Source organism: Carica papaya, chromosome 8, assembly GCF_054855325.1.
Source record: "Carica papaya isolate Zhongbai chromosome 8, ASM5485532v1, whole genome shotgun sequence".
NCBI classification, from domain to species: Eukaryota; Viridiplantae; Streptophyta; class Magnoliopsida; order Brassicales; family Caricaceae; genus Carica; species Carica papaya.
Genome location: NC_142316.1, coordinates 12,404,949 through 12,419,013, shown reverse-complemented (window position 1 = coordinate 12,419,013; position 14,065 = coordinate 12,404,949). Strand labels below are relative to the sequence as shown.

General features: G+C 36.4%; 1 protein-coding gene across 9 annotated transcripts; it reads right to left on the bottom strand.

Moving 5' to 3' along the window:
- Window positions 1-1,725: 1,725 nt before the first annotated feature.
- LOC110815799 (RING/U-box superfamily protein) lies at window positions 1,726-13,774 on the bottom strand. 9 transcript variants are annotated; one of them, XM_088208873.1, is made up of 10 exons: window positions 13,556-13,773; window positions 12,569-13,055; window positions 12,172-12,305; window positions 6,987-7,123; window positions 5,769-6,515; window positions 5,245-5,657; window positions 4,949-5,047; window positions 4,697-4,831; window positions 4,250-4,392; window positions 4,057-4,160 (listed from the first exon to the last, which is right to left on the bottom strand). In XM_088208873.1, the coding sequence occupies exons 4-10, from the start codon at window positions 7,084-7,086 to the stop codon at window positions 4,115-4,117; spliced, it is 1,683 nt and encodes a 560-aa protein (XP_088064999.1). In that variant the 5' UTR covers window positions 7,087-7,123; window positions 12,172-12,305; window positions 12,569-13,055; window positions 13,556-13,773; the 3' UTR covers window positions 4,057-4,114. The 9 variants fall into 9 exon arrangements, with proteins under 9 accessions (XP_088064997.1, XP_088064999.1, XP_088065000.1 ...); XM_088208874.1 differs by lacking the exon at window positions 12,172-12,305 and having other exon boundaries at window positions 13,556-13,774; XM_088208875.1 differs by lacking the exon at window positions 12,172-12,305 and having other exon boundaries at window positions 12,569-12,651; window positions 13,556-13,774.
- Between the last annotated feature and the right edge of the window lie 291 nt (window positions 13,775-14,065).

Here is a 14,065-nt window from a genome sequence, read left to right as displayed (position 1 = left end):
TTACATTGAGCTTTAGAGTCAATCATCCCTTAGGACTTTTTTCAGTGTTCTGAGACTAACGTGCAGCTCCCAATTAAGAAGACTCGACTCCAAAGCTCAACCTGAGAACTGAAACTTTAAAACAACTACATATGATGATGTGTTCAACTGGTCCTAGGTACTAACCAAATTACTTTCATGTGTTTCTTACTTCGTTGTATGCCCCTAGTTGTCTCCAGAATGAAGATTCAAATTCTACAACCTTTGGGTTCTTTTCTTGGGCCTTTTGGGCCGCTCCACTGGATTTTTGTGGGCTTCTTCTTTGGCCATGTGTGTGGGCTTCTTCTTTGGCCATGTGTGTGGGCTGGGCTTTGGGAAGGCCCAGCCCACTTGATTTCAAGCCTACATACACACGGCCTTGGGCTTGGGTGTGCATGGCGTGTGTCATCTCTATAGGTACCCCCACAGGCGGGTCTATGGGTTTGCAAGCAAGTGACCCGCAGGTTGGCTACTTCCCGCAGGATTCTCACCTGTCTTGGGACTCCTTCTAATTGGGAATCTTAGCTATCCGATATCACGCCATCCTCCCTTTTTTCAGAAAGATTCATCCTCGAATCTGAATTTTCATCATGGAGACAACAATAGGCATACAATAAAGTATGAAACACATAAAAGTAATTTGGTTGGTATCTAAAACGAGTTGAACACATCATCATATGCAGTTGTTTCAAAGTTTCAGTTCTTAGGTTGAGCTTTGGAATCGAGTCTTCTTAATTGGGACATGTACGTTAGTCTCCAGACATTAACAAAAGTCCTAAAGGATGATTGACTCTAAAGTTTAATGTAATGCAAGTGAATGATGCACCAGAATAAAAACCAAAAGTTTTCACGCACACATATTAGGTGACATACTCTTCCTTTGACTCCTCAAAGGTTTTCCATACACTACTAGGCGATTACTCTTCTTTTGAATGCAAAAATACAAACATCGTGTCAATTATCTTATGGGATGCAATTGGGATATTTTGTTTTTTTTATTTTGTATTTTTTTTTCATAATGATAGAAATATGAACCACTTAAATTAAATAGATTATTATGAATTCAAGCAGGATGCAAAACGAATTAACAATTCAAAATAAGTTTGAATGTTAATTAATTTACAATAAAGCTAAAGCAATTAAGATAAATAGGTTCACTAGGAGCCTAAGCTCTGATACCATCTGACGCAGGAGCGTACGAAAATGATCATTTTGATTTTTAAAACCTCAACCCAACGCATGCAATTTCAAAAACTTAACTCCCTAATTAACCCCTCTCTCTACATGAATCTACAACCAAGAATATGGCATCAAAAACAAGATCTAGAGAAAAAAAAAACGAAGAAAGGAAAGACACCACGGACTTACCCAGTAAGTCGATCCCAACTTCTCGGCTCAAAAATAATTCGAAAAACTCATCAGTTTCAAAAAAATTGAATAAGAAAAATGAGCACAAATCTAATTCTAAATAAAAATCCAAAATTTCAAATTTATTATATCTCAAAGTTGTGATTACAAAGCTTGAACTTAGGTCTTTATATAGGCTTTTATTTTTTATTTCTACTTAGAATAAGATTTAGGATTCCTATCTAAACTCTATGATTTACTTTAACTAGAAAACAAATACTTAAATAATAAAATAATTTATTCTTATCCTAATCCTAATTTAAATACATAAAACAATTAAGACAAATATTAAAATAATGATTTATCCTTATCCAAATCTTCAAGAATCTAGATATCCCTTGGACTTCAATTTTGAGTAGAAATTCTCCTTCAATTTAGCACATTAAGGACATGGGATAATTGTTGAAGCATTAGAATCCTAGTAGCATTTGGAAATGGAAAAAAACAAGTCCAAAAGGACTCAAAAAAGGGTTGTCAAGCTGGGCACACGCGAGCTTGCAGGGCACATGTGAGTTGCTTATTGGGCATGCGGGCAGTGTGTGGGTCCCATGGGGGCCGTGTGACTCGCGAGATTCTACCGTGCAGAGTTGGAGTGCGCGCGAGGTGCTAGGCATGCGTCTGGCCTCCTACGCACATGTTCGTTACTGTGCGCATGCGGCACGCTTCTTGCACATCGTTGTACACATGCAACATGCTTTCTGCCCGCATGTGTGCGCGCGCTAGGCATGCAGGCATTACTACTCAGATGCTCTGTGACCTATTTCATGCTGGGTGTTGTCCCGTATGTGTAGGTGAGTCTTCCCGCACATGTGAGGGTTTGCACATGTGCCAAAGGCATGTCACATGCGCGGCACATGTTGTCCACCATTCTCTTCAAGACTGATTGGCCTCTCTTGGGCCTTATCTTGGGCCGGATGCTGCCTTGGTTGAAAAGGTCTTGAACCCGTCTCTTCTCGGACCAAAGATCGATCGTTCATCTTTTTTAGAAATTTTTTAAACCCACGGGTTTTCTCATAGGCCTTAAGCTCATTCTTTTGTCTGGCCATGGATCTTAAGGCCCGATTGGATCTAACTTGGGCCTTTCTTTTATCAACTTTTGGGCCTCCAAGGCTATCCCCTTTTCTACCCAAACTTGGTCACAAGGTTTGGACCTCTTTAGGTGCTCATTGGGTCTGAGACGAGACCCCATGTGTAAGAGCCTTGAATTCTTCTCTCTTGGAGACTTGGATTGAGCTCCAAGTCCCTCCTTAAACGAGTTTTGAATCTGAGATGTTACTGGACTACTTCGTGGGCCAGGCCAGGATTCTAGACCCCTTCAAGGGTGGACTCGACTTGGACTTCCGGGATTGTTTGGGATTGTTTTTGGCCTAACTGGAATCACATCGTGATATAAATAATCAAATAATGAATAAAATACATAAACTTTCTTATCTTTGGTATAATATATAAATATTATTATATTTTGAAAATGAAATAAACAATTAATAATTTACAAATGTTTACATACTTTATAGTTAAAATTGAGTATTAATCTAAACGTCAACAATAAAATTGTTATGATACCTCTTATTTGATCATGAAACAACTGTAATGACCTTCATAATTTATTTAAACAATGAAAAACACTTGAAGAAACAAGATTAGAACCAGAAATGAGGAGATTGAGTTGGCCACAAGAGTATTTGCACTTAAAGGGTCAAAGAGACGGCAAGTCCATTACAATATTTCAGTTAAAAAACTAGATTCCAATTCCAATACAAGAGTTAAACACTCAATTGCAAGAACATAAAATATATAATTGTTTTAAAATCCATAAGGGATTAAAAATTTGAATTCCTAAAAAAAAAGAACAAACACAAAATATCACAATATAAGAAGATTGACTATAGATACTGGAAGCATCCACAATGCAAGCTTAGAGCAATTATAAACGATTTATCAATTGAAAAACTTTTATTTAAAAAAAGAAAAAAAACCACCAAGGTAACTTAAAGCGTTGGTGGAAATGATGCATGAGAAAGGATGTTCAAATTTTAGCCTTAACTGAAAAATTAGATGGAATTGGACCAAATAGCTCAAACCGAATCAGACCAATTACTGTTTGGTTTATTATTAGTCCAAACATTAAGAGACTAAAAAAACTAATTTATTTCGATCCAGTCCCCCAGTCCAAAATAAATTAAGTTGGACTGAAAGTCAAAAAATAAAAATAAAAATTATTTTTAATTAACAAATTAAAAAATAAATCGGTCAGTTCCAATTTCAAAACAAAACAAAAAATAAATTCTCATAAGATCCGGTAGTAATTTGCAGAAGAGAGGATGGGGTCAGCCGTGAATATAAAAGAATAAGAATTTTTTTGTTAATATTAATTATTAATTTACTTAGTAATTGTTATATATGTTTTAGGTTTAAACAAATTATTAAAGCTATTATGACAATTTTAGATGCTAATTCATATTCATCTTTTTTTTAATTATAATAGCTATATATGCCATCTATGTATAGAAATGCGCCATCTATATAATTCGAAATTGTACATTGTCATTATACTTGTTCATCTTATGCAATGAAATGAATAAGAAGCTGTAACTAAAATAATGCTGAAATAGAAAAAAAAACTTGAGAGGATTTAAAAAATAAGCAGCATTGCTGCATTGAAAGCACAAGAGTCACTTTCATGAATGTATTATGGAGGCTCCAAATATTCCAGATGGATGCCTGCAATAAATGGACTGACCATGACCAAGACTATCTATTATACACAAACTAAAGTCTTCAAATTTGTACACAAATGGATAAGATGGTAATACAAATAACTTACTTCTTCATATCATCTGCCAGTGCAGAAGCTTTGCAGATTGGACAAGAGTTCTTCATGGACAACCACTTCTTGATGCAGAAAACATGGTAATCGTGGCCGCAAGCCTTCAGTTTGCCAACATTATCCATGTCTTTGTACTCCTCCTGTCAATTACAAAACAAGCTCATCAGGACTAATATAAGGCTGAGATTTAAGAAGCCACACAATGTATGTCTTAAGATCAGGCATAAGAGTGAGTTCTTTTCTTTTCTTTTTTTCTTGGTTCTTTCTTGTGGGCACCACAGGTACAAAAGTTTATTTTCTTTTCAAAGACAGGAAGAGAAATTCTTAAGCTTGGAATTAAAAGAATTTTCATACTTCCATTATTAGCTATCTAGGTAATAGAAACAACCTTCCAAAACCTTAAATGATATCTGATCTCGGTTTCAGAAAGGACTAAGTTCCTACCAGGCAGATTGCACATGATCCCTCCTGATTTTGATCTGCTGAACAATATATTGCTTCTGACAGACACTTCGAAATTGAATCTTCAGATAAGCCAGTGTTCACATTTCCAATCCTGTCACCCAAAGCAAGTAGTTCCTGCATAGATCAAACATTACCAAGATTATTTGGGAGTCACCACTTACCATAAATGATAAGAACTTCTCCGGTAAACAGTGATGGAAATAAAACAATGGCAGAAAAGATAATAGAAACCTCGTAAGTCATGTTGTCTATGTCAAGCCTCATGTCTCTATGCTGATCTCTCGTATGTCTAGAGCCATAAAATGCTGCGCGGTCTACAACCATAAAACTCTGAAAAACAAAAAATGATTCAAGTCAGCCACTAATTACAGGAAATTAATAAACATATAATTTTCTGATATCAAGAATCTTAATTAAGTTGGAGTTAACAAATCTTAATAACTGGGTGATATGGCATTTTCAGCCTTTGATAGTCTTATCAGTTTCAGCCGCAATAGTGGCAAAATTGCCTATGGAATAATAAATACCTCTGATGAAAACCGGTTGTGGAGGCCAGCATCACCAGAGAACATTCGGTACCTCTCATTCAGTATCCTAGATCTCCCAGACCTGTCACCACTACGCCATGCAATCGCAGGCAAAGGCCTCGGATGCCTAGAGGAGTAGCTTTCACCAACCAACTGCGGCCCCTCATTCAAAGGTGCCACATGCCCCAACCGCAAATTGCTTGAGGAAGCCCTGAAAGTTGGGCTTGACCTCTGGGAGTAGCTGCTGCGGACACCTCTCACAGATTGAGATGAAGTGCCAGAAAAACTTTGTGCAACAGTAGAGTTTCTATTTGCAAAGAAATCATGGTAGTATGCACCATCGTCCACAGATGTATATGTGGCATTACTTCCAACAAGAAAGTGGTTCGTCTCAGGACTCAAACCAGTGCTCTCTGCAATTTCACAAGAAGAAATATTTACAGAAATAATCAGATTTTTTCCCCCTTTAAGCAAAGGATGGTCAGATCAAAATCCAAGATGGTTAAAAGATGACCATTACTAACCTGAAACAAGGATCCTTCCATGACCCAGGGACATCCTAACATGGCTCCATTCCATAGTTGAAGCACCAGAACTCTGACCTGACAGATCTACAGAACTGGAATGGTTGATATGGTGGCTTGTAGAATGGGAACTGTGGGAATGATTGTTCGACAGATGAGTCCTAGCTGAATTAGATTCAAAATTAACTGCAGGACGGATTCTCACATTCCTCGTAGAACCTTCACTCCTAATTAAGAGTCCATTGCTTCCATATGCAGGGTTCATAGAAATTTGATCCTGGGGCATGTGCTGAGAATCTATACTTCGTTTGTCTGGCCGTAAATCAGAAGATACAGGGAGATCAGAGGAACTTCCGGCACTGTAGTATCTGCTTGAACTTCCTCTGTCACAGACAGAAGGAATGCCTGGGTTTTTCCGCTTGTGAGAACCTCTTCCATTGCCCCCAGTAAGATCAGCAAACCCACCATCAGTCCACATTTGTCTTTCATAATTTGAAGAAGATGCATGATGTCCATAATTTTCTTGTGCAGGACAGATGGTTGCAGTGTTTGATGAATGGAGGAAAAAATCATGAGATGGACCTGGAGCATCTGGTTGATAATGCAATTGTTCAACAGTTTGACCTGGAGGGATACATCCATTGGACTCAGGCACAGAGTTCCAATGTGAAGCAAAATGCACACCATCTCCAGAAATGTTCTCTACAGGAAAAAAGAAAGAGTTGTCATCTGCAGTTTCAGCACCCCCTGCAATAAGTCCAAAATTAGCAACAGCCATGAGCAAAGTAGTTAGTCTAAGAAACAAGTACCCTACCCCAATGACAAAACAGTAACTATCCCACAAATCAAGTGTGTTATTCATCCAACAATCCAGCTTGCTTTTGCAATTTCTGTTCATCAAGTTACCAATCATAGACAAGTACCACACCAAGGAATAATGGGAACTTCAGAATTTTCAAGGGTAGTCCATCTGTCAACTATTACATCAAGCCATCCAATGATTATTACTCCCAATTAAGGCATAGTTGTTTAGACATGTCATACAATTCCAGCCATGCATAAAGCTAAAAGATTAACACAGGAAGGCATCCGAAACCATAGCCAACAGTTTCAAGGAATAATACAGGGCCAAGTATTCAAAATTCTACACAAGCATTTTTAGTTTAATTGCAGCAAATAAAAATTAATTGCAAGTAAAAGAATTTAAGAGCACCCTACCTAAATTTGGGTAAGGCTCTTCTCCACGCATTTGATTCCAACTCTGATCATGATCATTCTCAAACATTTGGGATGTACTTAATAAATGCCTATGCCTCATACTAGTGATAATTTTATATCCTTGACTCAGACTCAACCTGCAAAGGATAGAAAAGTCCCTTTAACCATTTGTTAAAGCAAGACAGACATACTCAAATATATAATACGAAATGCATGCTTAAATGCATCTTTCTACTACTTGAAGCCCTCTATTGAAATTAGAGGTATATGCAAAAAATATTGTCATAGATACTACTAGTTTAGCCTGTCAAAATAAAAGTTTGAACAGCGAAACATAAAAAATTTGAAAGTTTTATAATGGTTTCCTGGCTTATTTGAACTTGAATCAGATCAAGAAAGAACCCACCAACCAAAATCAAGTTAAGACTAAAAAGACATAATCAAAAGAGGTTAGCAACACAGATGGATTAATAGATATATTATTCCACCCATATCTTTTGGTAACAAATGAAAACTTTAGTGTCTGAAAACATTGCTACAGCCATAATATGCAACCAAACCACTCAGCTAATTGTTACTTCAGTAAGAATGCAAAAGTTCACAGCTCTTCCTATGGTTAGATTTCACATTCTGATCCCTCATTATTGTGATAGGTGATCGGCTTTGGATTCAGAAATTTATGCTGCAGAAACAAGTGTCACTAGACAAGCACATGCCGCCACCTATCTCCCTTCAAGTTAACAGGAAAACCAACTCTACCAAATGGAGTCAATCTACTCACTCATATTCAGATACTTAACCTCTATCCACTATTACTGGGAGAGTCTGCTTCACATTCTGAGGCCAATGAAACAAAGAGCAACGAAGTGAAGACATGAGAGAAACAAGGATTAATTAACTAAAAAAGAGATTTGAAACTGGATGCTGGGTACACACGCTACCCTCACACCCTGAAATAATATATTGAATTTATTAACAACGAGAGGACTAAAAGAGCACACTGCCATCTGAAGGTATTACCTGGATTTAGGTCACAGGAGGGAACTACCAACTCTAAGGATCAGGTGTAAACCGCCCATTTTTTAAAACACTAGCATTCTCTTTCTACTTCACATACCTGAGATGAATCTTGATCACTGAAGGGGAAAAAATCTGTAGAGCAATGATGAATGAAGAAGATAGCATCTGTTAATCCAATCTTCCTCCTACGAGGACACAATAGTACCAAAGAAAATAAATAAATTGGTAACGAGGGTATAAAGCCACGTTTCTCTGTGCAAGGAGGAAAATATTTCATGTGACCCTTCTAAATACGAACATTACGTCAGGGAGATACACATTAAACAAAATAAATACTTCTATGGTTAAGGACAAAAATGGAATAAAGACACATGGATTTATACCTTCACAGGAAGAATACCTGAACGTACTACCATAAGCGAATACTGGATTCAAGTCAACTTTTACAACACATATAACACGAGAAAATGCTCAGCCTATGACTCAGTTAATATACTCGCTTTTTCAGTATTCACAAAACAGCAGCTAGAAAACCACTTGAAAACTCAAAATTGAAAGCCAGTAAGGCAGCCCTGTTGAATATCAATTTTCTTCCTAGCCACCAATTCTGAAAGAAAAAGCATGAGAAATAGAAAGAACTCCATTACGTATGAAATGCTAAGATATTCACTGGAAGGGTAGAGGGAAAAAAGCCCCAAGAAAGAAATGCTAAAACTTGTAGCAAAAGCACTGCAGAAGTTAAGAAATGACACCTTATAATCTTAATATCAAGATTATAACTCAAACAAATTACATATTCTTGCATGTCAGAGACTATCAATAACAATGGGAAAACCGAGAAGACCCCTTGGAAAAAACAAAAATCTTAACTATGTAGATCAAGAAGATAAGATGAAGAAGAGCATGTGAATGACAAGGAACCATCAGAAAAAGGACATCTGGAATCAGGTCTGTCAAATGAAGTCAGTCATAGCGTTAAGAATGAATGTAATCATTGTGGAATTTTCACTTGAAGGGAGAAAGGATCAGTAATCTTAATCCCCAACATGAACAATTATGAAGAATTTTAATCTTAGCTTTTTGCTTGGCAAGATTAAATTCTGGAACTTAAAATTATCTAACCCACAATTTCACTCTAGGGTCCTACAATTAGGATTACATGTAATGATTGCTCTTGAGCAAGATATGGACCCTATAAATCAGATAGTTTTCTCCTCATAGAAGTTCTAAAAGAAGAGTTTGCCAGGCATGACTTACCTTCTTCACCTTCCTTCAGCATCCTCTAGCATCTGATTTTGTCACACTGACCCAAAGTCCACACCCTAGTAGCAACATGACACTAAATATAGCCTCTTCCTTTTAAAGAACGGAATGAAATTGAGATACTGAGGATATGTTGTCATAGATACTTGATGCCATTAGCACAAAAGTATTAACTTTACCTCACTCTGTTAAATTAACAAGCTCTGGTTTTTAGCATTCCTTTACCTAAAGTAGATAGACATGGAGCAAGCTAAATTGAAGCTTCAATTTTTTTGTTCTCCAGTGTTAATCAATTCAACTGGACATTTATCGTCTGAAGGGCACCTTAGCTTGTTTTCGATCTCATAGACTGACAACCAATCCAGAAAATAAGTAATTACCTTTAGCATTTATCATCTTCAGGATTTTGGACATGCTACTGAAGTAGAAAATATGATGCAATTATAAGTCAATATCAAGTGGTCTAACTTCACAACTACTACATCACAATTCATATCTGATTCTCTGCTACATGTGCAGCATGTATAGTAAAATGTGTTAAAAACTAGCAACCTGTATCCAAAACTATGCTTGACCAATAAAGATTAGTAGAATACTTTACAAGTTAAAAGCTCTTAATGCACCAAACAGACTCACAGACAACATAATCCGTTATAACCAAATCCTGAATAATCTATCAATTTAAATCATCATTTAAAAAGCTCATCAAGATCATCTGTTTCGATCATCTATGCAAGCTATTTACGTCAACTTTGGAGAGTTTGATTACATTGAATTGAAAAATGAACTGAAACACAAGCAATACCCGTAAGTATGAAAGAAAGCCTTGTTTAACTACATAAATAGAATATTTAATTGAGACCAAGTCTAGACCATGCATAACATTGTTATAATTTTCAATCAGTAACAAATGAGTTAGAGAAAAACATGAAAGGTTAGGAAGTGTGTTCCAGGAAGGAAGGGAGGAGAGAGATTTTAGCCAGACATTCACAAGTACAGAAGGGCATTTTATAACACCAACAATTATAGTGCATGCACCAGCAAATACATGTATGTTAGGATATATGCTTTTCCTAACAAATTAAATATAGATTTCCCCTTCACAGTTTTTACTAAGTTCTAAAAATCAAAAGAAAATCACACTGACCATGGCTAGCTGTAACTTATCCACATTTATATCTGCAACAAATTTTCTAGAAAGAACCATTGCGTGATAGTTTCTTTCAAGCAATTCATATTGAAAGAAAAACAAAAAGTTTCTTCACAGCAATTAATACGGAAGGAAAAAAATATAGTTTCTTTGAAGTAAGTCATACTGAAGGAAAACCAAAAAGTTTCTTCACAGCAATTAATATTGAAGAAAAAAATATTTAACATGAGAGTTGATAGCAATACAGAAATAACCACAATTATGAGGCCATCAAGTGACAAAACAACAAAAGAAAATAAACTAAAATAAGATATTATAAGGGAAAATTTAGTCATTTATCATGAGCCTCAAGAAATTATCATCTACCAAATATATGATGATGAGTTCTTGAACATGATAATTCTCCAGGATTAAATAACAGGTATACTTATTCAAAGGAATCCAGGCCCTAACAAGGATCCCCAGATCCATTATTACAATATTTTTGTATCAGGCAAAAACTTGATACAAATAAATAAAGTTATATATTGCATCTCATAGATAACGGAAGTTATCAAGTCAGGATCAAGTGCAGCTCAAAAATTATATATATTACACAAAGTTGAAACCTTCTGTCACTACCAGTTACACTTGCAGAAAGTAAACTTTTTCTACTAAGAGGATGTTCCCTGGAAATTTTCAAGGAAATACTGACTATTGCTAAAAATAAGTCCAAGATAACCAAAAAATACAAGTGGGGGTTCCCTTTTTATTATGGAAGCTTCACATATGTTCATAAAATCAACCCTCTCATAGAGAGGCTTGGTAGTAAGAAGGCACCCTAACAAGAATTTGGGGAGATATCACAAATCTCATTTCCGATATTCAGCCTTCAATATCATGCACAGAAACCCTCATTGATAGCAAGTTAGCGTTTAGACCAACACTTGGAAAGCAGTCAGATTGTCAAATAAATCAACTGCCCTGGGTCTAAGCCATGACAATCACAAGCATTGAACTTGATTAAGTCACAACATGCAAGGACAAGATCATCCTCCACTCGATAAACTAAGTCAACCTGCTGCCATCAGCACTTGAACTTCAGTTATACAACATGAGCACCCCAGATTGCATCGTTCCTCCTTCATATTTAGTCATCAGTAGCATAATTACAACCCACCTAAGATTCAGATGACCAACTTAAGCATCACTCAGTCCAAAAAATAAGATGCATTAAAAGCAACATTGAGTCCAAAAACCTGCCTCCTTCAATTATCAATGAAATCAAAAATTTATACGCATAAGACAGGCCCCAAATAACACCTTCACATTTGCTAGAAAAGCCTACTGGGGCACGTCCTAACGGCCCCAAAAGCCAGTCAGTAACCTATCCAGCATGCATGCCCCTAAGGAATCAAATATGTTCTCCGACCATCTCTTAACCTCAAAGAAGCAATTTCAAAGACCAAAGGCCATGAAAAAATGCCCCTTGGTTTTTGAAGACAGTATACCTCCTTCCTCTAGAGCCAAATTTAGTTCAAAGTACTTCTCAGTTCTCCTTCAGACAAATTCCCATGCTTTTCCTGGAACCAACGTACCATTAACAAAAATACCAAAACAGCTCACTGATACCACCACCTTCAGTACAATTATTATGTCTGTTTGTTTTCACAAGAGCACCCATTTCATGGGTTGGGAGACAATGTTACAAGGAATTTTCCAATTGAACGACGTCAAGATAACTCCACAAATTACAAGTAGAGTGCTTAGTACCATATAATATTCTCCCCAGATATGAAGACCAGCTTACAACTCTCCAAGATGGCAGCCAATCATGCTAATCCTGAAGAGAACATAAAATCTGAATTCAAATCTGTTCTTCAGTTTCCCAGTCAGTCAAAAAGTTCCTGCAACACCTTTTGCAATTCAGATATGTGGAAAAGAAAGGACAAACCATGCCATTCACAAATTTCATCCTAGTTAAAGATTTGAGCACATAATTCCAAATTTATATTTGGAACAAAATAAAATTTTTGGAAAATAAGAAATTGATGTTTTCGGAGATATAATAATTTATAGAAAACTGGAACCCAAAAGAATAAGAAATGACTAAATTATATGAGAAAAAGAGAGAGAAAGGAGACAAAGAATGATTAGTATCCAAACTGACCTGAAGCTGCAGATGTGACCAGCACTCCAAGAGTTCCAAACTCAAAAGTTTACTCCCAATTTACCACCATCAGATTCTTAAACCTGCATGATTGAAAACCATCTAACCTAGTTGATGCTAAGGAAAGAAATGGTAACACTAAACTTGGACCAACGCTACGGACTAGCCGTCATCCAACAGGCAGTGATTGGAACAGAACTAACCACCAGAAGTACTAAAACCCAAACAACCGCCTGAGCCACAAAAATAAATAGAAAATCAGTTTTCCACAAAATACGAGGTTTTTCAGATAATTATTAATATATTTGTTCACGACAGAGATCTTGATCGCTCCAATACATATGCCTGCTGGAAAGAGGCGGACTGATCACTTGATAAAAAAGTGCAATCCCGACTAAATCCCTTAATATGCATTGAATTATGAATGTCCTGGTGGCGACTATGATCCACACGATAAGCCCAAATTGAACAATTAAACTTCTGATATCTGGGATATTTGGAATATTTGCAGAAAGAAAAAAAAATATCACATGATTTGAACAAGACCAGAAAGTACAAGTTGAACAAACAAAGATAGGAGAATATCCGGGAAAAAGCGATTTATACCAAACTGCACATCCAAATCACACAGAAAGCACAAGACAGTATACATAATGATCGTTTAACAGGAAGCAATTAAAATAGAACAATCTCAAAAACAAACGAAACAAAAACTGAAACGTAACACATCAAACATCAAATAAGCAACAATCGACGCTCATAAGCTCATAAAGGAGTATGATCAGAAGCTAAATACCATCCGATAAATACGAAGAGGAAAAAATAGATCAAGCTTAATGAAAATCAGACAACAATTAACTAAAATTACAAGAGAAACTCACACGATTTAACCTCTACAAACATGTATCTGTTTGTTTATGTTATATATGTATATACATGCATCATCGGCCAAGCTATTAGGCGATGATCAGAAAGAAAAAAGCATACCTCGCGTCCGATGAAAACTAGCTGCTGGTCAAGGAGCAAAGCCAGAGAGAGAGATTGATACAGACGAAAAATCGAAAGCAGGGCCAGAGAGAGAGATTGATATAGAGAGAAAGTTAAATTCTAGAGGGAGGTTTTGAGAGAGAGGGAGAATTCTGTTCGGAGAAGGAAAACGAGGAAAAAGGCCGGCTGGGTGCGTTGTTACTTCGTGGAAACGAGGGGATGATATAAAATAGCTGTCTCGCCCCCCTGTTACCGACTACCGGTTCAACCTGTAAAACGCATATATTATTCTTCTTTTTCAGTTTCACTTTCCGGCACACAACCTTTTTATTCTTTCCTCACTTTCCTTTTTTTATTTTTTATTTTTTTAAGCAGGCATCAATTTTATTGACTCATTCAATTTTAATAATAAATTTTTCCACATACAAAACAATAATAATAGTTCTTTTAACTTAAATTATTAGAAAATATCATCACCATTACCTTGTAAATATAATTAAAATTTTATGG

Bases quoted from the DNA above. Each gene is read 5' to 3' on its own strand.
- LOC110815799 (XM_088208868.1), bottom strand. From the start codon at position 8,171: ATGCTATCTTCTTCATTCATCATTGCTCTACAGATTTTTTCCCCTTCA. The intron at 7,124-8,103 runs GTATGTGAAGTA...TATCCTTTGCAG, and splicing joins GTGATCAAGATTCATCTCAG to GTTGAGTCTGAGTCAAGGAT. The intron at 4,161-4,249 runs GTAAGTTATTTG...GGTCATGGTCAG, and splicing joins CTGGCAGATGATATGAAGAA to TCCATTTATTGCAGGCATCC.